At 37.9% G+C, this 22,847-nt stretch overlaps 2 protein-coding genes across 4 annotated transcripts in view; both read right to left on the bottom strand.

Annotated features, from left to right (window-relative positions):
- The window catches only part of cerkl (CERK like autophagy regulator), a 32,076-nt gene extending 18,924 nt beyond the window's left edge, over window positions 1-13,152 (bottom strand). Inside the window, exons 1-4 of one of the 3 annotated variants that reach the window (XM_085374770.1) lie at window positions 13,021-13,152; window positions 11,962-12,008; window positions 9,201-9,310; window positions 903-1,133 (exon numbers count right to left, since the gene is read on the bottom strand). In XM_085374770.1, the coding sequence (XP_085230896.1) occupies window positions 903-1,133; window positions 9,201-9,310; window positions 11,962-12,008; window positions 13,021-13,152 (520 nt within the window). Of the gene's footprint in view, window positions 1-902; window positions 1,134-9,200; window positions 9,317-11,961; window positions 12,009-13,012 lie in introns of all 3 variants that reach the window. The other 2 variants (XM_085374771.1, XM_085374772.1) reach the window with 2 other exon arrangements.
- A 3,928-nt stretch (window positions 13,153-17,080) lies between these two features.
- neurod1 (neuronal differentiation 1) lies at window positions 17,081-21,878 on the bottom strand. The gene is made up of 4 exons (XM_085374432.1): window positions 21,774-21,878; window positions 20,267-20,540; window positions 18,723-18,952; window positions 17,081-17,643 (listed from the first exon to the last, which is right to left on the bottom strand). The coding sequence occupies exons 2-4, from the start codon at window positions 20,527-20,529 to the stop codon at window positions 17,081-17,083; spliced, it is 1,056 nt and encodes a 351-aa protein (XP_085230558.1). The 5' UTR covers window positions 20,530-20,540; window positions 21,774-21,878.
- Between the last annotated feature and the right edge of the window lie 969 nt (window positions 21,879-22,847).

Genomic DNA, 22,847 nt, shown 5'->3' with positions numbered 1-22,847 from the left:
AAACATTTCCAACACTTTACTACTTGATTTTTCTTTTTCAGCTTTTCCAAACAGAACATTCTTGTTAATGAAAGTGAACATCAAAAACAAGACTTTATGACTCCAAAATCAACTATTTGCTATGGTAGCATGTCATCAGCAAAAATACCAAATAATCAGAGCCCAGAATACAGTCCAGCATCAGAATTTTGTTATGCTACAAAAAGTGTTGCCTTTTATTTACAGTTGTGGGTGTGGCAATTTTTAGGATACCTTACTGACAACATTTGCACAAAAACATGTAGTAATACAGATGTTGTATGTCTAGTAAGAATCCATGTATTTATTCGTTCATTTAACAGCTGTATTAGCTATGACGTAAATAAAAATATGAGTTTAAATTTGTAATGTGTGAATTTAATGACAAACTCCATTTAAATAAGTCTCCATTCATCAAACCATCTAATGGACAGATGCTAAGCGTGCTACTTATAACAGTATTACTCAGCAGTGTGTGTGTACAGTTTAATCATCTTAGAGTATGACACTCACTGAAGCACTGACTCACGTTTCTCCTGTTTCAGCTCTTATGTAACACAAACTGCCAGTCACATTTTCAGTGAGTCCGTCACAGTTGGATGTTCAATGTGGGCCCAAGGAACCTCCAAACTGGGTCTCATCCATTAGCTTGGTCAAATTTACATTCCACTGTTTTGTCCATAGCAATTTCACAGCATCTGGGTGTTACTTTCAACATTTTAACAGGATAACAACAGAAACCATGAACCCCAAATGGTTAATGGCTGACCAGCTCCACCATCTAAGACAAAGATGCTGAATACTGACAAAAATACTTTAAACTCCTGGTTTGCTTTTGTGTGCTTGCTGCTTGAACTGCATGACAGTCTGAATGTCTGTGTTACCTGTGAGCAGCTCCTTCAGGGTGTTGTACCAGGTGTGTGTGTGTTCTGAGGAGGCATTGTGGAGGTGCAGCGTGTCCTCCTCCAGCCTTCTCCCTTTCCTCCTACACCAGAAGAGAGCCACACCAAGCACGGGTCCCCCTGACTCCTGGCCCGCAGCTCGCCTCCGCTTCACCTTCACTGCAAATATGTCTTGCAGCAGCACCTCACCTGACTGTGGGACACCAGTCTCACCTGCAGAGAAAAAAGTAGTTAACAAACAGCACTTGAACACAGCACACTGTTTAATGAACAAGGTACATGATGGACATCTGAGAGGTTTGGGTACGTTTTGAAAGGGACCAGGCTGTATGTCTGTGAAGGTTCTCAGTCATCCAGGCTAACAGTTTCCCTCTGCTTCCAGTCTCTGTGCTAAGCTAAGCTAAAAACATCCTTGACCAGTGTGAACAGATGAAATGCTGAGATTTACCCAAAATGTCAAAATGCCATTTTTTCTTTTTATAAACATTAAGACTAAAGTCTTATTAAATAAAACATTCAAATCCACTGCGAAAAAGTAAGTGTATAAAAGGATACTACCATTAACAACAAACTCTGTGATTAGTTTGTCTGATTGATGTTTTACTGTATGTTTAAATTCTTTTGAATAGTCAATCAAATATGAACGCTGCACATTGCTGCTATCAGCAGAATGTAAAGTACAGCATCAACAAGTACAATCGTGAAAGAATTCTGAAACCTGATTGGCCAGCATCATATTAATCTTCTAATCCTCCGAGGATAATATTAGCATAGCTCAGACAGTCCATTCAGAGTTACATCACATTTTACTCAGACACAAAGAAAATACTTTGTGTCTGAGTGAGCTTGTGCGTGGCTCATTTGCAGATGACAGTAGTGCAAGTACTTTGGAGTTTTTTTGTGCTTTTTTTGTTGTTGTTTTTTCACAAGGAGCTTTTGACTTAAATGTAAATACCTTTTACAGTATGTAAACTTCTAAACAAACTTATGGAAACTTTTGCTTTCACACCAAATTAAACTGGTTGGTTTCAGTTTAAAAAATGTGAGAATTTGCCAATTTCCCTGGATTCTGATTTATCAGATAAGAGATGAGGATATAAGGAACACCTTTTTCATGATCGATTCAGCCCTCCTTTTATACTTAGTGTTAAAAGAAGATGTGATCACCTTCATCCTATGATAAAATATTTCTATCCTGATGTAAGTGGTCACTTCCAGGACTACTAGCCTACGTCTATGCATACTCAAACAACAAACATGGAAACTGTGACACATTGTGTGTTCTAGTACCTCTCTATCAGAAAAGTCTGTTGGATCAGACAACACGAGCCAGCATTCGCTCCTTACATGCATCAGTGAGCCTTGGCCGGCAATGACCCTGTCGCTGTTTCACCACTGTTCCTTCCTTTTGTGTGAACAAAATCCTCACTTGCTACCCAATATATTCCATCCACAATGAAGAGATATTCAGTGTCATTCACTTCACCTGTCAGTGATCATAGTATTAGGACTGATCATGTATACACCTGCGTTAAACACCACCACCATCATCAAAACAGCAAATGGGGAATTATCTTTTAAAGGATTGTGTTCCCTCACTTTAGCAGACGTCCAGAGATGAGATACAGTGTCACAGTGCAGTAAAGCTGCTCTGGCAACACCTCACTAAAACATCTTTCTTCTTCCACAAAAGTAGAACTCAAGCACATCCAGAAGGTTTTTTTTGGAACTTATAGCAGGAATTTTAATAACTTCTCAACAACTGCACACTTGTTGATGAGAATTTATTGTCTATACTGATATTTAATTCAAAATAACAAACTTTTTAAATGAAATAAGAACAATCGACATGTCCAAAACAAAATCCAATATTTACAGTACCAATTTTGTCAGTTACTAAGGCTAGTTTTCTTAAAATTAAGCATCATTTAAATTTTCAAAAGTCGTCACATCAGAGAAAATTTATAGACATTTTATCAGCCTGAATTATAAAAGTTTACTTGAAGACCTTTGTAATAATTCACAGAGAGAGTCTGTGCTTACAAACAGACAGACAAACACAACCAATTACATACTCCCTCCCTTTGGGGGGAGAATAATGAAAATGGCCATATTAGATGTGTAGCTTTAGAGACAAACGCATGGCACAGCTGGTAGATGTACATAAACAAAAACAAACTCCACTTTAATCACCAGAAACATTCAGATCTACAGAGATATTTTCAAAAAAAGAATATTTTAATCCTCCCAGATTTAAAACCTATAATGGTGCACTTAAACAGTATTCATTTAATACTGTTATAATCTAACAATCGCAAAACAGGGGCCTCTTGGCATCTCATTTAATTTGAACTCAAACAGGTTAAGGAACATGAAGGAAAATGTGCAGCCCCATAACAAACCCAGAGTAGGAAAATCAATTCTGTGCTCAAAGAGACAAAAAGAGATATTAACTTGATGCAAAGCACCTGTACAGTACAGTGTAAACAGCTCATAAAGCTTATAAATGATAGCTGATTAACCCCCTTCTCTATGAAATACCTCCTGCTGTTATCAAACACCAAATATGCCCACGCCACCCTCCCCTGTTCCCCAGAGAGACCAGCATCCATATGTCAGGGTCATTGTGTGTAACAACAGTCTATCTGGTTGTTGTTGCTCAGTCTTCATTCATTGTGTCCAATTAATATTATTTGCGTTTAAAGTATTTGTCTTCTGAGTCAAACGAGAGGTTAAAGGTGAGGAATCAAAACCATTTTTATCATTTATGCATTTTAAATTTGAGAAAAAACACAAGTGGATTTTGAAAGCAGAAAAGTAAGTCAAGGCAAATTACTTTATTATCGTAAATTATTTCAAAGGGGCTTTAACATATTAGCAAGCACCCTCTATCCTCGGTTTCCTTCACATCTAAGAAAGACAGACATTTAATAAATTTTAAAAAAAATAGCAACATAACATATAACTTTAAAATACATACAGAAGTAACCACTCATTTCTTTAGATTTTACTTCCACAGAGTCAGTAATTTTTAAAGTGGTCTTGAGCAACAGGCTTTCTGAAGGTCTTTCAAAGTTTTTCTTTGGACATTGGCTGCTTTTTCACTCATTTTCAGTCGAGTTCTTGTCTACAACCATCTGTAAAACACAGTGGAGGCTCTGTCATGATTTGTGTCAGTCAATAGTGTTGGAGATTGTGTCTCAATTGATTAATTATCAACACAGAAAAGTACCATCAGATTTTGTTCCACCATGCAATATGACCTGGAAGGCATGTGATTGGAAACGGTTAAATTTTTCAGCATGACAATGATCCCAAACATACTGCCGACGCAGTAAAAGCATACCTGGATAGAAAAACATACAGCAGAACACTGTCAGGGGTAGGAAGATGATTTTCCATCTAACCCGATAAAGATGACTCTGATCTGAGCTGACAGGACCTACAGAGTCACTGTGAACACGCACGCACGCACACGTTGGTTCATTCCCAGATGGAGATGAGATTCCCATCAGGTCCTCACATCCTGCTGTGCTAACACACACACACACACACACACACACACACACACACACACACACACACACACACAGTCGCAGATATATTTATATAAAAATTATGTGCCATTAGTCATGTAATTATTCCTTTTAATTTTAATTTTAATAACCATTTATCCACTCACTTCCCAGAGGATTCTATCATTTGATTCTTAAAATAATTTTAAATGGGGAAAAATGAATTGTTAGCACCTGTGCGTGGCCCAAACACACACATACAAACACTCTCAGTGGCAGTTCAGTCTCATGGTGACCAGGCCATGTGGTAACTGTGGGGAGTTATGGATCGGAGTCATGCTTCCATCACTTCAGAGAACATTACACTGACTTACATTCATTTCCTGGAGTCCTACAATATACATTACTCCACCATCGAATTTGATAATCCTAAACAGCTACAATCTTCTTTCTTCTGGTCAACTGACATTTCAGTATCATGGGAAGAGTTAAAGTGTTTTTCCAGTCAAATTACAACAAATTTTAAACAAGTTTTCCACCAATTTTAAGAAGTGGAAATTAATGTGCATTTTTACCACTGTTTTTGCCACATTTTTACTACTGTTGGGTGTACTGGGATAAGCAGGGAGTTACTTTGATTGCTCAGTCAGGAGTAATTTGACCTTTGCAAAAAAAAAAGTGAGTAGAATGAGGCGACGTGATTAAAAGATTGCATTTGTTTCTGGAAGTGTCTACAAAATCAGATTGCAATACTCTACACGTCTCGTGTTAACTTCTAACGTTTTTGTCTCCCCTTTGGTAAATTGTGCTTCATGATTTCAAAAAGTTTGTTTTCACTGTCACGTTTTGATTCAACTTTTCTAATTCTAACAACAGCTTATCAAGCTTAAACGTGCTGCTGTTGTTCAGCCGCTGGTTTCCTCTTTCTGGTGCAAAGTGGGCCAAAAACAAACAAGAGAGACGAGAGACCAATACACAAATTACATCTGACATCAGGTCAAACACAGGTCATCCCATTATTGGGCCACATTCACAAACAGTGGGAACACATAAATCTGTGCTTAAACTGTGTGTATCATCATATCACTGTACAGATTTATTTAAAACCAGATACTGTTCTTTTCCTGCAAACAAATGGAGACCTAGATAATATAATAATTGGTAAAATTAATAATTATGATGTTATAAAAGGCTATTATTTACAGTTTTCCTATACAAAGACAGAAAAAGTTCAAAGAAGAGTTAAATCAACAATAATAAAGTATAAGTAATATTGACTGAACGTACTACGCTTATCACTGTAAAGACAAAACAAAACAATAGCGATCCTCCCTCTGTTTAAAATAAAAACCACATCCATCATTTGGACACTATTGTTTCAGTTTCTTCATGTGAATATTTTTTTGTTTTTCTTGCTTTAGAAGCACAGGATTGACTCCAGCGAATACTTCACTGCTTACGACATGAAACACAACTTGAGGTAAACATGTTTCTAATATTACAAAAAATGGGTGTTTGACAGTATAATGATTCCCAACAGTGCATTGATTTCTTGTGCGCTAACTGCATTTTGGGCTTTAAATTCTTCAGCACAGCTGCAAGTTCCTGCTTTGACACAACACAACTGTCTGATCGCTCAGATCTCACCTCCCTGACACACGGAGAGACAGACAGGATGGATTTATGTGTAGAAACAAACAATAACAGCTGATCCATTTATATAGAAATATCTAATCAACACACACACAGCATGCTGACAGGCTGACTATGTGTGTGTGTGTGTGTGTGTGTGTGTGTGTGTGTGTGTGTGTGTGTGTGTGTGTGTGTGTGTGTGTGTGTGTGTGTGTTAATCTCCTCACACTGAGAGACTCTAATAACCCCCCACGGGCTGAACCAACTGCTCTCTACTACTGCCAACACACACACACACACACACAGTGCTGGCTTAATGACATTAGCTTGGATGAAATACAGCAAAACAGATTGGCTTCAACAACACACACACATTTAAATTACACCTTCATCCTGCTTCACTAACCAGTTCTGTTTGAACGGTTTTCAAGCAGAAATCTCACAGCAAAATGATACCACCATATTACACAAGAATAAAGCAGAGTCGTTTAAGCTTTAAAGCCATCACAGGGCTGGCTTTTGGTTTTGCATACTGGAGATGTAGCTGAGATATGGAGCGCTGATGCCTGGATGTATAGATGGTAGATATGAGGACAGGTGAAGATGGGGGGGGGGGAGGGTAAAGAGGCAAGAGATCTTCTACTAAGTCAAGTGTTGAGGTGCATTTAATTTATTTAGTTATGCAAGCTGAAGGTTAAAGACAGCATGATTACTAGAGTGGGTAGCGTGCATACCCCAGAGTCAAAAATGCCCTCAGTAAATGAGTCCTTCATTCGACTCTGAGCCTGTGAGCTTGCTGCATTTCATTCCACTGCTCCCTTTCCTAGATTTCATCTTTTCTGCTACTGCTACTGTCTAAAAAAGGTAAAATTCACTCAAAACCTCAAGAATTTATGAACAAGAAGGACAACAAATCCAATCACTCTAGCCAGAGTCAAATGTGAATTAACAAGTGATGTGTAAAGCCCAGTGAAAGTCATTTGAAGACACAGAACTCCTAAAGACAAACTGCATTCACAATAAATAAATAAATAAAACCCCATTTCATCATTAAAGGTGAGATAAAGATGGTTAATCAGCTCTACAATTAAGCAAACAGGACGATGACGCTACCTCGTATAGGTGTGAATATCAATTCTTGCCCTATTAGTCTGATACACTTCATCTCATAATCAATCATAATCTTCTAATTATGGCTGTCAATTCCTAATAGCTAAAGTGCTATAGTTAATTTACTTAAATGTAAATAAATACAAGCTAAAAATGTCTCCTGTTACAGGGCATGATGTATAATTATGATCTTTTATCTTCATTATACCATATATTAGATAACGTCTCCAGTTTCTCATTGGGAAATGCAGTGTCCTTCCATTTATTGTTTTTTTTATTATTATCTCTTTTATTGGGACAGCTGTTGAACATAACACGTAATTTGCCTTTTTACATTTTCTTTGCTGTCACATTTTAACTTATAATAGAAAAATGAAGAAGACGGAAAAAGAAGAGAAAAGAAAAGAAGAAAAAAACAAAAACAAACAAAAACACCCCCTCCCCCAAAAAAAAACAAAACAACAACAAACAAACAAAAAAACAAAAACAAACAAACAAACAAAAAAAACTAGGGTTAGGAGGCAGCAGGGCAGGTAGGTTTACGTAGAACTCAGGGTTGTAACATCATACACAAAATCACACCTCATATGCTTAACATAGTCTGTCCATTTAGACCATATTCCGTAGAATGTATCCCTCTGAAGTTTAAGAGAAAATGACACTTTTTCCATCGTATAGATCTCTTGTACAGAATGTATCCAGTCTTCTATCGTTGGTGGTTCAGGCTTAAGCCATCTTCTCGTAAGAGGCTTTTTACTTGCGGCCAGAAGGATATACAGGAGTCTTCTGTCGTTGGAATTCAGTTTATCCACTGGTGCATTGCACAAAAACATGGTCTCAAAAGTTGAAGGAAAAACAAATGAAAAAACATTTTGTAAATGATCATGGATTAGAGACCAATACTGGCGAATATCTTTACAGTCCCAAAAGATGTGGAAACGGTTGGCTCCATCTCCCCCACATCTCCAACATTTATCACCAATTCCTTGATATCTTTGTTGAGCAGGGGTAATGAAAAATCTCATAATGCTTTTCCAGCAAAATTCACGCCAAACATTAGACCCAGTGGTAGCCCACTGTATCTTGCATGCGTGAGCCCAACACTTCTCTGTAACTGTCAAATTACCCTCCTTTTCCCACTTCGCTTTAATATACAGAGTTCTGTCGTTTTTACACCACCGGATGCTGTTATATAATTTAGAAATAATTTTACTTTGCACTTCAGATTTGGTTAGTAATAAGAATGTTTCTACAAATTGTAATTCGTTTAGGTTCACTTTTAAGTTTTGATTAAAATAATTTCTGATCTGTAGATATGTAAAAAAATCATCAGATCCCAAGTCATGTTTACTCCTTAAAGATTCAAAGCTTTGAAATGCAGAATCAGAACAAAGAGCCTACTACAACTATTGGGCCGCAAAAAGATCACAGGAAACAGAATTAAACAGAATAAAATGTAAACATTTAAAAAAAACCTTTTTTGGTCTTTTTTTCATTTGTTTTCTCACCCACATGTAAGCTAAAACATAAACGGCTCAAACAGGGGTTAGATACACAAAAAACACTGATGATTTTACACAGGCTTGTCCAGACAGCAGATTTCAGTCTGGCAAACTGTATTGGATTTATCAGTGTCCTGATAAGATGTAGTCATACTCCACAGTCAACTACAAGAGCCAATTTCACACGGAAAAAAAAAACGAAATTCTGAAAAGATAAAGCTTTAGTCTGTTAGCATGACATGTTACTTTTTCCTCCAAATAAAAAAAAAAACGCACACTGCAGCATTAGGGAGCGTACCCGGGGTGGGGGTGTGGGGTTAATTGTGTCACAATGGAACTGTGTGTGCGTGTGTGTGCGTGTGTGTGATGTCAAGTTTTAGGTGGTCTCAACACAAGATAACTTCTCCATTACAACACCAGCTGCTTCTAGATACAGAAAGAAAAACACCCACAGTCTGTCTGTCTGACACCACCACCACGTCTACTCAACACCATGACAACCCATCACCATGGACACTGACCTGTGGGGTTCTCCGGGATGATAGGCGTCCAGGTCAGTTTGGTTCGGGTGAGCAGGACGTCGTGACTCTTCTTGCCCAGTTTGAAGATCCCGTGCAGCACAACGCACTCACTGACACTGACACACAATAAACACACACAGTTTACTTTGTCCAATAGGAAGTCATAGATATCAATCATGTCAATAAATATATATAACAAATGTTTATAATTGGCAAAGTGAAGAACAAGTTGATTCATCATTTTACGGCTTAGTCTGTTAGGCTTTAAAATGTCAGAAAATAAATGGAAATTAGTGAAAATGGTGAATACAAGAGTTTACGATAGCCCAGGTAAAGGTTTCTATGGCCAATAACTCAAAATGAGGTTGTCCAAAAAAAAAAAAAAAAAAAGTCGATTCCCAGACTATAATTGATACCAAAAATTACTATTGGATTAGACACTTTTGCAACACTATTGATACAAACATTGTCATCTTTGGCTCCTCCAGCTGACACACAACTTCATCCAACTGTCCATCCATCCATCACACAGCCTGTCCCCTAGCTGAAGTTCACAACACTGAACAACACTTTGGGGACTTTAAAGGTCAGTAAGGCTCCCGTTTCAACAAAATTTAGGTACCGAACAGTTATCGTAAACGTTAACCTGGCACACACACACACATCACTGTTAGCTAGTTTCATCAGCAGTTACCTGATAGCCACAAACCCAACCTTAGGGGGTCTCAAGCAAGTGCACTCCAAACACGATGTCACGCCAAAAGATGATTACTAACGTCTGACAATTTGTATATGTTTTCTATGTCTAATAACCTTCTTTATATATCGGTAAATAGGTTGTGTAAACAGGATTTATGAAGAGGTTATATATAACACTATAGTGATTATTGCAGATGTATCTCTGTATGTCTGATTGTACGTTCCCTTTCTCCTCTTAGACAAGTAACAAAACTTGATGAAACTTTGCATACACATTGCCTCAGGCACCATGAGTGACAACATCTGTCTTGCGTTTACAAATGTTTTATATAAATCCCACAATTTTAGATATTTGTACATTTCACTGTTCAACTGAGCACTGAATGTAATGTCAGAGTAGAATGGTGTGTCACAATATAATATATCATACTATAATGATCGTGGCATATGTAAGTATGCTTGTATGCTTCCTGTCTCCTGCATGTAGCACGGGGGTTTACTAGTTAAATTTTTTTTTTTAAATACCTGTTTTGCACTTTGCCAAAAAACTGGCTGCAGCTTTTGCTTGAAACAGAAATGTTCTTTCTGGACTCAAAATTATTTTATATCATTCAAGACAGAAATATTTGATAAATTATAACAAGTCTTCAACAAGTCTTTTACAGCAGTTACAGAAAATAATTTTTTGGCAAAAACTGGCAACTGCTTGCTAGCAGATGATCACTTTTTGGCATGACATTGGTCCCAAGCCTGAATAGTCGGGAGAGCTGTGTCAGGACCAAATCAAACATGCGGACCTATCTGCTGTGTCAACCTCTGTAAAATGAGAGAGCAGCCGAAGGTACTTTTATCCGATAGCCACATTATCCATTATTAGCTAGCTGCTACCACTATTATCATTAAGGTAGCAGCTAGCCGCTGTGGCTAATCGCAAAATGGTAACATTAATGTAGGAGCAGAAATGATCAGTCTTGACCATTTATAACTTTATAAAAGATGGTCTTATTCTAACAGGATAATATTTGTGTCTAAAAACTGTTATGTTAGTCATAAAGTTTGAAGCTGAGAAAAGTATACATTGAGTTAGAAACAGTGGCAACCTATCTTACTAACAATTTCTTCAACAACCAAAACATGGAGCCAAATCACTAAAAACCCAGCAAAAATATATATACATAACAGTACAGTGGTGTTTATATTTTTTTGCACTACAAGTACTGTTGTCACCGATATTATTGTTTGTATTTTTCTAACCTTTATTTTTAAAAATGCATCTAAATGTTTTGTCTTTTTGTCTTGAAATTCAAGTATTGGGACAACTTTAGTATGAACACAGAGATATTAAGTATATAGACACAGACCTAAAATTCTCATATTTGACACAGAAAAATGTTTTTTTGGGGGCGGGGTTCCAAAAAGAATTACTACTGCTACAGATCTCTGAGCATGTTTCTGCTCAGATGTCTTGCTGTCCTTACAGGAACTAAACATCTGCAATCCCAAATTCTGTTCATTTGAACTGCATGACAGCCAAGCAATCCTCCCTATGATACACCTTTTTCAATAATCTTGGATAGAGTTTACTTGTATGTATTACATTTGTCACGTAGAACCAGTCGCAAAGTATGAAGTATAAACCATACTTCATACTGGACTTTTACCTGACGACACAACTTCCAGGGAATAAACTGCACGATGTATGAACAGAGTGTGAAAAGCTACTAGTGTCACTGCACTTTCTTTTTTTTTTTTTAGATGTGTCACCTCTAATATAAAACATGTTTATGTTTAGTAAACATAACAGCACACTTCATATCATTTTACTCTATAAGTGTTTGTCACATATCTGTATTTTTATTGTTTATAATAAAGTTTTATGTGATCTGCCCCAGGAATACAGATGTGAATTAGCAGTTTTACTATAATCTGGCATGTTTAGATTTTTGTCCCTGTTAAATAAAAGAAAGAAAGACAGAAAAAAGTCTATTTCAATGCAATATTAATTCTGTAACTTTATTGTTAATGCGTTCTAGATCCTTCCCCGGGAAATTGTGAATTGTACATCATTTTTGTAAATTCTGATGAATGCTCATCAACCTTTTCATCAACCTTATTTGTACCTTTTCATCATTATTTATTCTTTATTTCTACAAATGACAACACAAACATCAGGCAAGGTTCAGAATATAATGGAAGATAATGCAGTGTGACTCTCAGGCATTCTGCTCTGCTTTAAAATAGCTTTTCTAATTTAATAACCCGCTGAGTGTATATACAGACAGGAGCTACTCTTTAGTCTTTCTTTGTGTTTGCTAATTCTATGTTATCTGTTTGAGGAAGTAACCTGATTAAATATGCAAACAAGGGGACTGATTATCAGACTTTCTCTGAAAAGTGCTCTAATATCAAACTTCCTCTCTAGCTCCTCTTTGAATCCTTAAGCTAAATTGATTCAATAATGAATAAAAACTAAGAAAAAACAAGTCTGTGGTGAAAACCAAAGATATGCACCAAGTACCAAGACGTTTTGAAAACAAGAATTAGTTTGGTGTGAAGTTGTGAGCCAAACAATTATTATTTATGTCGACATACTTCATCTCCCTTTATGAAACATAGTGGGAGTGTACCAATTGCTGTCCATCAATCATAGCTTGCTAGCAGGATTAAAATGTGTCACTTGCATGCAATTTCGCTTTTCTTCATAGAAATTTATTTTCATTTATTTTATTGAGCATAAACAGTTTAGAGTCTGTTCATAACCACAGTGCACAGCCATGTGCTTTGCAAGGTCAATTAGTCCATTTTAAATTGTTTTTTATGTTTAATATGTATCATTTGGGTTGCGGGAAATAGTACCTCAATAACATGTCTAAACCGGAAGAGTAACAGTTGCACGTTGGCACAATCGTTTATTTATTTATTGACTTTGTAAGGATTTAACTGCTGTGCTTTTACTTTGAAAAGCTTCCTGAAGAGACGGGTTTTGACTACGAGTAGTCGGTTCTTTCTCTCCTCTGCTATGTCACTTTATTGTATGAACCGAGACACGTGTGGGTCCAAAACGGGTTCTGTGTATAACGCGACCCTGGAGGAAACCCACAAGAACCACTCACCTCTGCACCTCCTGCTCAAACTCCACCTGCTCCTCTCCTTCCCGCTGCTCCTTCTTCTTTTTCCCACTCCGCTTCGTTTTCTTCTTCTTCTTCGTACTCTCTCGCTGTTCTCTCTGCGGCAGCTCCTCGGGCTCCGACATATCTACTGTTTATTTACGCACGAGCAAATAAACAAAAAACAAACAAACAATAACAACAAAAACTCTACCGGTTATGAGTTTGATACCCTCTGATAAACACGCAGTAAGCTGATGACGGTGTATTTCCGGGTCTTGTCGCTATGGCAACGGGCAGCGGCTTTAGTTTAGCGGACTGGCACAGTTCGAGCACGCGGCAGATTCACTGGTGTGTAATCAACAAGCGCGCGCGCGCACCTGTGTGAGCTTCAAAACTCAGGTTTGTTTATTGCTGCATTTTAGTGTGAATGTGATTGGCAGTCCAAATTTTTTAATTATATTTATAGGAGTCACTGGAGACCAAAATATAATTAACATTGCAGGCTAAACAGCAGAACAATTATTTAAAAAAGGTAGACCTTACCTTTGACACCTTAAATAGCGTTAAGATATTTCAAGAGTTTGGTATTTTATGTTTCCATGTTGTTTTATTTTTCGATTTTTATTTTTCACTGTTTTTAAAACTGGGAATCAGTAAGCTAGCACTGTCGCAGGCTAGCTAGACTGATTGCAATTGTAATGTACTACATGACAGTTAAGGAGGATTTAAACTTTTATTTTATGTAAAGTTAGCATTTTAATCTATTGTGTTTTCACATCTATAGGTGTTTAATCTGTTCCAAAACAGGTGATACATCTGGCCAATAAGCCAACTAAACATTCTCATGTGTTTGTAGTTACAGACTTGGAGTTCACTTGGAGAAAACACAGACATTCTAGCACCTCTAAAACTCACTAATTAATATGTATATTAGCATATCTTGCTAATTTAATCTATACACAAACATAGATTTGCAGCTAATTTCTGACCACAATATGGTATGATAATATAACTTTCATGTATAATGGAACCAGTGGAAGTGATTCGTCTCTTAATAGATGCTTTCACTCTGTCATCTTCTCCAGTAACTAAAGACACAAATAAAAGCTGCGTTTAGATCCTCCCTCATACTAAGAGACAAATAGTATATTTAGCAAAAGCCAGTTAACAGCAAACAGAACATAAAGCATCAATACTTTTGAAATGACTGGCTGCATTTTGATCCATCCATCCATCCAATTAATTATAGTCAAGGCATGAGTCCCCCTATATGCTATAATAGACGGCCAATCAAAGAGGAAAGTGACTCTGGTATAAACACCATATTATGAGCCACAACACAAACGTGTGTGTGTGTTGCTGACAGATGGCTGAGTTAAAGCTGCATTAATCAGTGTTATGATCAGCCAACAGACTGAAACTCAAAACCACTATCACAAAGACTTGTGCTAATACTGTTAATTAATAATACTGATAATACAGCTGCTGCTGCTAAAGCGAAAGCTACCTTCTGAGTGTAATAACGCATTTGTAGTTTCACTGTGAGCAACTTACACAAGCAGCCGTCATTGAGGTTTTTTCCAGAGCTCCACATTTGCCTTCACAATGTCCCTTTACTGGAAGCATGATTATTTTGAAGTGAGGTTTTCAGAGCTTCCAGATATTTAGGATCCGTACCAATAATTACAGCTTCCACTGTTTGACTGTTGAAAAGAGCCTTTGCCACATGTTTTTACCCTTTCTCTGATTTTCTACCTGCTTTTACATCGTCCTGTCTAATGAAAGTAAAAAAAAAAACCAAACATATTTTTTACTTATATAATCTTTTCTTTGTGGTTTAAATTCTGTAGTTCTGACCAGGATTTATTCATGCTTTAGTTGAAGTTTCTCTCATTATTATTCCATTTATTCCACCAACAGGAAGGCTAAATGGTGGGATATGGCCACCATATTGTCCCTGTTGACTTACACACACACACACACACACACACACACACCAATACTCAGCAGGACAGCAGTGTGTGGAGGGGGGCTCTCATGCATAAACAAGATCATTTTCATAAATTAAAATCTTGCTTGCAGAACGAACATCTGTGCCCTTCACACACACACACATGCACACACACACACACACACACACACACACAAACACAGAGAGAGAGAGAGAGACTGTAATCTGAGTTTTGTCCTTTATTTGGCATGATAATGTCATTAGCATGATTTCCTCTTGAAGGAGATATGAATTTCTCCCTTGTGTGTTTAGTGTTGTGCAAGGAGCCTAAACACAGCGGTCAATGCAAAATTTGTGACGTTATTATGACATCAGATCTTGTGGGAATTTTTCAAGAATACTCGCATAGCTGCGAGCAGCCAATTTCTTCCTCTTCAGGCTAAGCACTCATTACATTGCATTGAAAAAACACCTAACCTCAGTTTAAACCCCTTAAACAGCAACCTTATAAGAACTCAGATTTCGGGATGTTGATTTGGTTTCCAAAATTTAACCTTCAGTGTTTTTGTCTAGACCAAGGATGTCAAACTCTTTAAAAATGTGGGCCACTTCACATCAAAGTTGGTTAAACCAGTGAAACTACAGTAAACGTATAACCTTACAGAGAAGGTTCTGGTTAGTCATTGCTCAGACAGTCCTGTAATTCCAAATTTTTAAATATAAAGTTTTCAGTAATTTACAGAAGCCTTGTACTTTGATGTAGTATAGATACAATGGGGGATGGAAGTATTTGTCAATAGGAAAATGTGTATAACTTGTGAAAATACTGTTAAAAGTCCCAAATCTATGCACTTCTACACATTTTATAAACCTGTCCAGTGGCCTGGGTTGTAGTCTTTTGCCTGATCTTATGTTTGGCACCCCTGGTCTAGACTTTCTGAAACTGAAGGGTGTTTCCAACAGAAAAGACTAAGAAAACAAAAGATTATTCACATTAATTAGGCTGAATAAATTCTTAAAAATACATCAATATATATATAATGATGTATTTCATTTGAGGTATCTACCCACTAGCCACTTTTATTAGGTATGTATTGCTAGTACTGTGTTGGACCCCCCTTTTATCTTCAGGACTGGCACAAATATGTAAAAACTCCTCAGAGATATTAGCCCATGTTGGCAGGACAGCATCATACATTTGCAGCAGATTTGTCAGATCCATCTTTATGACATTAATCTCCCGATCCAGCACATCCTAAAGGTGCTCTGTTAGATTGAGATCTGGTGACTGTGGTGGCCATGCTGATGCTTGGTTTGAACTTTAGCAGGTCATCTTGAAAATGTCTAAATTGCTAGATGCATGGAGTTGCTGCTAATATGGCTGATATTTCCATTAACGAGCAGTTTAACAGTATATACCTTATAAAGTAACCACTAAGTATTATATACTGCTCTAAAACAACAGCAGGACCAAAACTGGCATGTTATTTGTATCTAATGACATTGTGTTTATTTGTTTTGTTGTCTTTCTGCACATAATGAGAGTCTCTGAGACGGATCACATTGAATCCCTTTTAATAAAAGGTATTTATAAACATCTATCTTATAAAATATGAACAAGAGTCACATGAAATGTTAACAGAACACTACAGGAATGTTATAAAAAGCAAAAATCACATAAACACTTCAGCTCATCACCGGCCCATCACCGGCCCAACACTGCCTCACACACTGACCCAAAAATAGAGAAATCTTTATTCTTTCAACATTTGGAATTATTATACTGAGGGTCACTCAGATTTTTAACAAAATTGCATAGTTTACTCCAGATTATTGCTCATTGATTATTGATTATTTTTAAGTGATAATATGGATAATAACGAGACATTCAGAGAGCGTCTCCCGCAGGATGAAGTGCTACAAAGAAGGTTACATCAAGGTGACATCTTTGCGACGTCGCCGTTGTCAGGATGAGTCGCAGAGCCTGACGCAGACAGAAAGAAAAAAAGCAAGGACAGACAGAAAGACAGCTTTAAAACGATAGAAGTACACAAGACTGTCTTTCCATACAAAGGTCTCTCTGTCTTCATCAGTCTCTCAGTCCTTCGTCCTCTTCTTCCTCAGGAGTCATGGAAGATGGCGTTCAGCTGGGCGTTCATCAGCCGCTCGTGGTGTGAGTGTCCGTCAAAGCCCATCAGCCCGTCCACTTGTAGGTCACCACAGCGTGGGTTGGAACCCCCGCTGCCATAGATGGCAGGGTGTCCTCCAGCTCCCCCGCCTCCATAGTGCACACTGAAGGAGAAGCTCTTGTCGTAATCGGTGGCTGCGACGGCCTCGTGCTTGAAGGACGAAGAGAAGTTCCCGTTGATGCTGAGCGGTGGGCTGAGCGGCGGGTCAAACGCCGGGCCGTCCGACACGAGGACGCCATCAAAGAAGGGCTCCAGTGGGCCGTAGGGTTGACCTTTGACCTGGTGGAAGATGTGAGAGGGGTCCATGGTGCCGTAGGGAGGGCTGGGCAGGCCGGCCGTAAGCCCGGGGCTCTGGTAGGGAAAATGTCCGGGGTAGGAACTGGCACCGACAGGGGGAAGGTGAGCCGGTAGGTCTGGAGTCTGCTCTGGCAGGAACGTCCGAGGGTTAAGCTGCAGGCAGCCCGCCACCAGATTAGTGGTCGGCTGAGACAGACCTGACAATAGAAGGACAATGATTAGTTAATACTCATCAATACATGCTGGTCATTGTTTCTTTATAGCATTAAATAGTTAATAATTAGTGCTTGTCAATACTTGTTAATGACTATAAACACAGTTTATTGGTATCAGTCTATTGTCACGAGGTTCATTTATACATGTTAATAAATAAAACCTGCTATTAACCTGCTATTAAATGTAATAGAAGCACTAGTTAACTAATCATCCATGTACTGTAATATTGTTTTTTATTAAGTTGTTTTTAAATATTATAACTGTATGCTGTAATAGCTGTTAATAAATGCCAGTACATAATAATTAATGCTATTTTTTGAGAATCTTAAAATTGTGACTAATTAACTAATTTTATTATTTTATGTAAAAAAAAAAACACAAGCAAACAAAACGCAGAGATGTTATGCCAAAATTTAGTTCCATAATGACACCTACAAGGTTATTTTAAAAAAATCTAATTAGTACTGCTGTTTGCAGTCAAGTAATTTCTCTTTTTTTAAACACATACAGGGCTAGTTTAATAGACATAATCTTATACATGAAATCAGATGACCTCATCCCAGAAAAATCTGCATGCATCCACCAGTAAACTATGAATAAGTAGATGAACCAATGAGCTAAATGTGGCTTGTAAAAAAACCTCAAACCTCACGAAACACATTCACCCGAGACATTATACATTTATCGAACTAATTTCTTTATGAAAACTTTTCAGGAATTTTCTTATTTTGCATTACACGTATTGACGACTTCACCTCGTTGAACCACACTCATTCATTAGAAAAACTACCTACTCATGAGACATCATTAATTTTACCTGTGCTGCTCCTACTGTGACGCTTATAAATATCTGTTGTAAAAAAGCTGTATTACAGTCTCAACCATCAGCTAAACTGTCACACTAAAGAGTGTAAGGAGTACACATGCTCATTGTGCCCAATGGGAAAACGCTTCCTGGGTAAAAATCCTTGTTGTCCCTTTATGTTTCATAATCAGAGACCAGACTGGGTCAGCCTTCGGTCCAGTCCATTGTAGTCTGTTAATGTTAGGTGGGATTTACCTTTGCAGAGTGCCTGGACGAAGCTCATGAGGTCAGGTGCCTTTCCAGAGCGCAGTATCTCGCTCAGGGCCCAGATGTAGTTCTTGGCGAGGCGCAGTGTCTCAATTTTTGATAGTTTCTGCGTTTTGGAGTAACAGGGGACGACTTTTCGCAGACTCTCCAGGGCATCGTTCAGGCCGTGCATGCGGTTTCTTTCCCGGGCGTTAGCCTTCATCCGACGGACCTTAAACCTCCAAAATACATGAAGCAGATTCATTGTTAGCTGGGTTATCTCTCATTTCCTCTGAAACATCTTAGTAGTGTTCGTTTTTATTCAGTAACCTTCTGCATAAGTTTGCAAACAATTGTATGTAGATGTAAAACGTTGCATGTTGTCTCACATTGATTTTACTCTGTGTTCTGGTATTTTGCAAGCACTTACTGATCAAATGTACGTAACAATTTTCTGCTAATCAAAATCTGAACAAAAACATGTTTCCAGAGAAAATTGTGGCAGATGGCTTGATTCAATATAAGCTCCAACACAGAGCCGCCTGTAGTGACAGGTTCAGTGAGGGACTTCATTAAACTGTGGGAGGAACCTGTGAAAATGACCCCCAGCACATTTCTTTGTTCCCCCTATTTATTTATGTATCCAGTTATGTTTCTATTTAATTTGTAAGCTATAAGTTGCTATTTCTTCAATGATTCAGCACACACACACAGAGCCTTTTGACATCAGCTGTGTGTGTGCTGAGGATGAGACTAAGTACATGCTAAAGCAATTATTGTGCATACAGAATGAATGTTGATGATTGACAGGCCCTGTAAGTTTTAACAAATGCCCACATCTATCTTACTCCTAAACAGCACTGCACAAAATGACAGAAACGTCTCTTGACTGAAAACGCAGAATCGGCATTCGTTTGGAAAGTTGCCTTACAAAGGACATTTTAAATGAGCACAGTTTAGTCACTAAATTTGTGAGTCTTATTTCATTTTCTTTCCTTATAGTTTGAAAAATTTGAAGTATTTTCTATTAGATGTCACTGTACACAGACACACTTTTAGGACGCCAATGTTCTTAGTTTCCCGGTGCCGTGTTTGTGTCTGCAAAGTAAATGTTAATACTATGTGATAAAAAAAAAAAATTCTTTGGTTAAAGATGAATCCTGTTCATGTCTATAATTTCCTGCATTTAGAGCTAAGACTAAGTTAGAGCTTTAAAAGAAAATTACATGTATGTGAGCCAAAACACTAACCTTCATTATAAAGCATAAATCTATCTATCGATCTCTACAAGTGTGATCGTAAAAAAATGCAGAAAACTACAAAATTAAAACTAGAATTTCAACCATCCTTTGAATATTTTTATTCCTGTTAAGCGGTTTTGTGTCTTTTTAATAGTTTAATCCAATGCAAGTGATTTCTACTGAATGGGTCCTGCTTTACAGAGGTTGAACCTTGTGAGACTTCCGCTAGTGCAACTTTGGATTTTTAATGTTTAACTTGAAAGTGTTGCTTTCACATCACACTGAGAGCAAGCAGAGGAAAAGAGAATCTACCTCTGCAGACGAGCCTTTGTCATCTTCTTCTTCTTGGGCCCTCGCCTTTTGGGTTTGCTCTCCCCGTCTTCTTCTTCTTCCTCCTCTTCCTCCTCTTCATCATCCTCCTCATCCTCCTCTAGATGATGGAGGCGGTCCTCCTCCTCCTCCCCTCCTCCACCTGTAACTCCTTCTGCACTCCTCTCTCTTTCTGCAGGGCTGCAGAGCTCCTGCTGCTCATCCGACTCCACTGACATCTGCTCCTCCAGCACAGACCTCGTCATAATGCTGATTTCTGATGGAAAACAATTTTAGCTGATATTAAAGAATAATAAAACACTCCTGCAAGTTTGCTGTCACACTTAAGCTTAACAGAACAGAGAACAATTAACAGTTTGGGATTTTAAGATTTAGTCCCTGACTTTAGAACATTTGGGTAGAATTTTATTTAGACGGTCTTTATTTAAATAAAACAGAACAAAGACGATGAAATTAAAGGAGCAATTGGACATTTTAATTTACCCGCCGAAAGACACAAAGAAAGATCCTCTATTGAACCGAATCCAATATTAAATATAAATGCCAAATATAAACATAAAATGTGCAGACAAAGGTACCATCTCTACAGAAGAAAAAAGAATGTAATAAAAGAAAACTGCGGTGTTAAGAATGGCTGCACAATTAGCTACAAGGCGTGTTTTCATATTTAGATATTAGAATGTGTCGGTAACACCCGCGCAAAGGATCGCAAACTGCCTCCAGAGAGACGCAATCACGTCTCTGTTCAGAATTTTTTTTAATGATTTAACAGAAAGCGTTTAAAATATATCGAAACTCTAAATAAATATATATATTAAAAAAACATTTAAAGTATTTAACAAAGTGTGCGAAATGCGAAAGGCATTGTGTTACAGCTTATTGATAAAAAGTGTATTTTTTTATAAGGCGAAGTTACAATAATAATAGTGATAAAATAATAATAATACTAAGACTTTCTTTCTGCTGACTGGTTCCGTTAATCAGAATCAGAATACTTTATTGATCCCTGGGGGAAATTATTTAGTTTAACAGACCGACAGACGGCTGCAGGTGAGCAGACATTCGGTACTAACACGAATATAAAATACAATCGAAACTCAAAGGATTAATAATTAAATTACGTTTTTTATTTTAGGAAAAAGTGTGTAACAGATTGGTCAACAAACAGGATAAAAACTCAAATATATAATATATAAACCAAAAAAAAAGAAAAAAGGAAACTGTTTTTAATTATTACAAAACAAAAATTACAGGCTTTTGCTTTTGTTTTTTTAAACTGTCCTTTCTAATTGTCTATACATTAGATGAGAGGAAATAGGCTATTTTATTGGTAAGTGAAGTGATCATTAACGTTCTAATAATTAATTAAAAAATAATTTAAAAAAATTAATCACAAATAAGAAACCATATTCATCATTCCCAAGGTCAGACAACGCCGAGACCCAGCAACCAGAGGAATTCGCATATTGATTATTATTCAGTTATGAACCTACCTGCTGTAATGAGCCGCTGTATGTCAGATCGCACACATCCCGCGCGCTCTGTCTGCGTGTCCGTGCGTGATTGTGCGTGATCTGCTATGAGGTTTCTGAGGTGTGTGTGGGATGCTGCTGGTTTTATACTCAGTACACACACGCAGCGGGGTTTGGTGGGGGTAATTAGCATATTGAGGCCCCGCCCTCCTGGCACGCGCCATATGGTGCTTGCGTCATTAAAACGGCCTCGGGGATCACGTGACAAATCTTCCATTTGTGCCATCCAGTCTCTCTCTTTCTCCCTCTCTCTGTCTTTTGTGAGGTGAGTTGACCATCTGTCGCCACAACATCTACGCATGCGTAGATTTAAACTTACTGCTGGAAGGCAAGTGTTGCATGTGATGATTGAGGTCACTATAGGCCTCAAAGACTTATCATTGCTGTCTGTTTTTAAACGTAAATGATTTGTAAATGATTAGGCGACAGCTTCTCACCTGTGGCTCTGAATCACAGCTTACTTGTCTGACAGGTAACAACATCTTGAGCTGTTGAAATGTGACTGACCCCGTCTCTTTCTCATGAATAATTAACAAAAATACTTCCAATCTCCTGCTGAGGAGATACTCATAGATGGGTCCTAGTGCTGTTTGATTCTTTATGTATATAATAAACATGTAGAGGAAAGACTCAATAGCTGTAAGAACGAACAAAACTTGTGTGCCTGTAAATATTTTGTCTGTACCTGGATTACTTGTATTCAGATTACTGTTGAGTTTAAATTTTCTGTCCTTTTCCATCCATTCATCCATTTTGTGCCACTTATCCAGATCTGGGATTTCCTCCCCCCAGTTATCTCCTTCAGCTCTTTGCACTGAGGGGCATCGCGGCACTTCCAGGCCAGCTCAGACCTTCCCTACAGCATGCCTTGGATTTGCCCCTGGGTCTCCACGCAGCCGGAGATCCCTGAAACACCTGGGAAGCATCCAGGAAGCATCCTGGTAAGATGCTCAGTGTGGAAAAGTAGCAGCTCTCCTCTAAACCCCTCTGAAGTAACAAAGGGCCTCTTTGCCACTTGTATCTGTAAACTC

The sequence above is a fragment of the Diplotaxodon limnothrissa genome, linkage group LG16 (genome assembly GCF_057381915.1).
Source record: "Diplotaxodon limnothrissa isolate DT_005_m linkage group LG16, D_limnothrissa_male_GT1.1, whole genome shotgun sequence".
NCBI lineage: Eukaryota > Metazoa > Chordata > Actinopteri > Cichliformes > Cichlidae > Diplotaxodon > Diplotaxodon limnothrissa.
This window is presented reverse-complemented; position numbering and strand designations above follow the sequence as displayed.

What these genes read in the sequence shown, in the direction of transcription:
- neurod1 (XM_085374432.1), bottom strand. Translation starts at nt 20,529, where the DNA reads ATGACGAGGTCTGTGCTGGAGGAGCAGATGTCAGTGGAGTCGGATGAG. An exon ending in ACAAAGGCTCGTCTGCAGAG is followed by an intron (nt 18,953 to 20,266) that starts GTAGATTCTCTT and finishes TGTATTTTGGAG; the next exon opens with GTTTAAGGTCCGTCGGATGA. An exon ending in CGTCCAGGCACTCTGCAAAG is followed by an intron (nt 17,644 to 18,722) that starts GTAAATCCCACC and finishes TTCTATTGTCAG; the next exon opens with GTCTGTCTCAGCCGACCACT.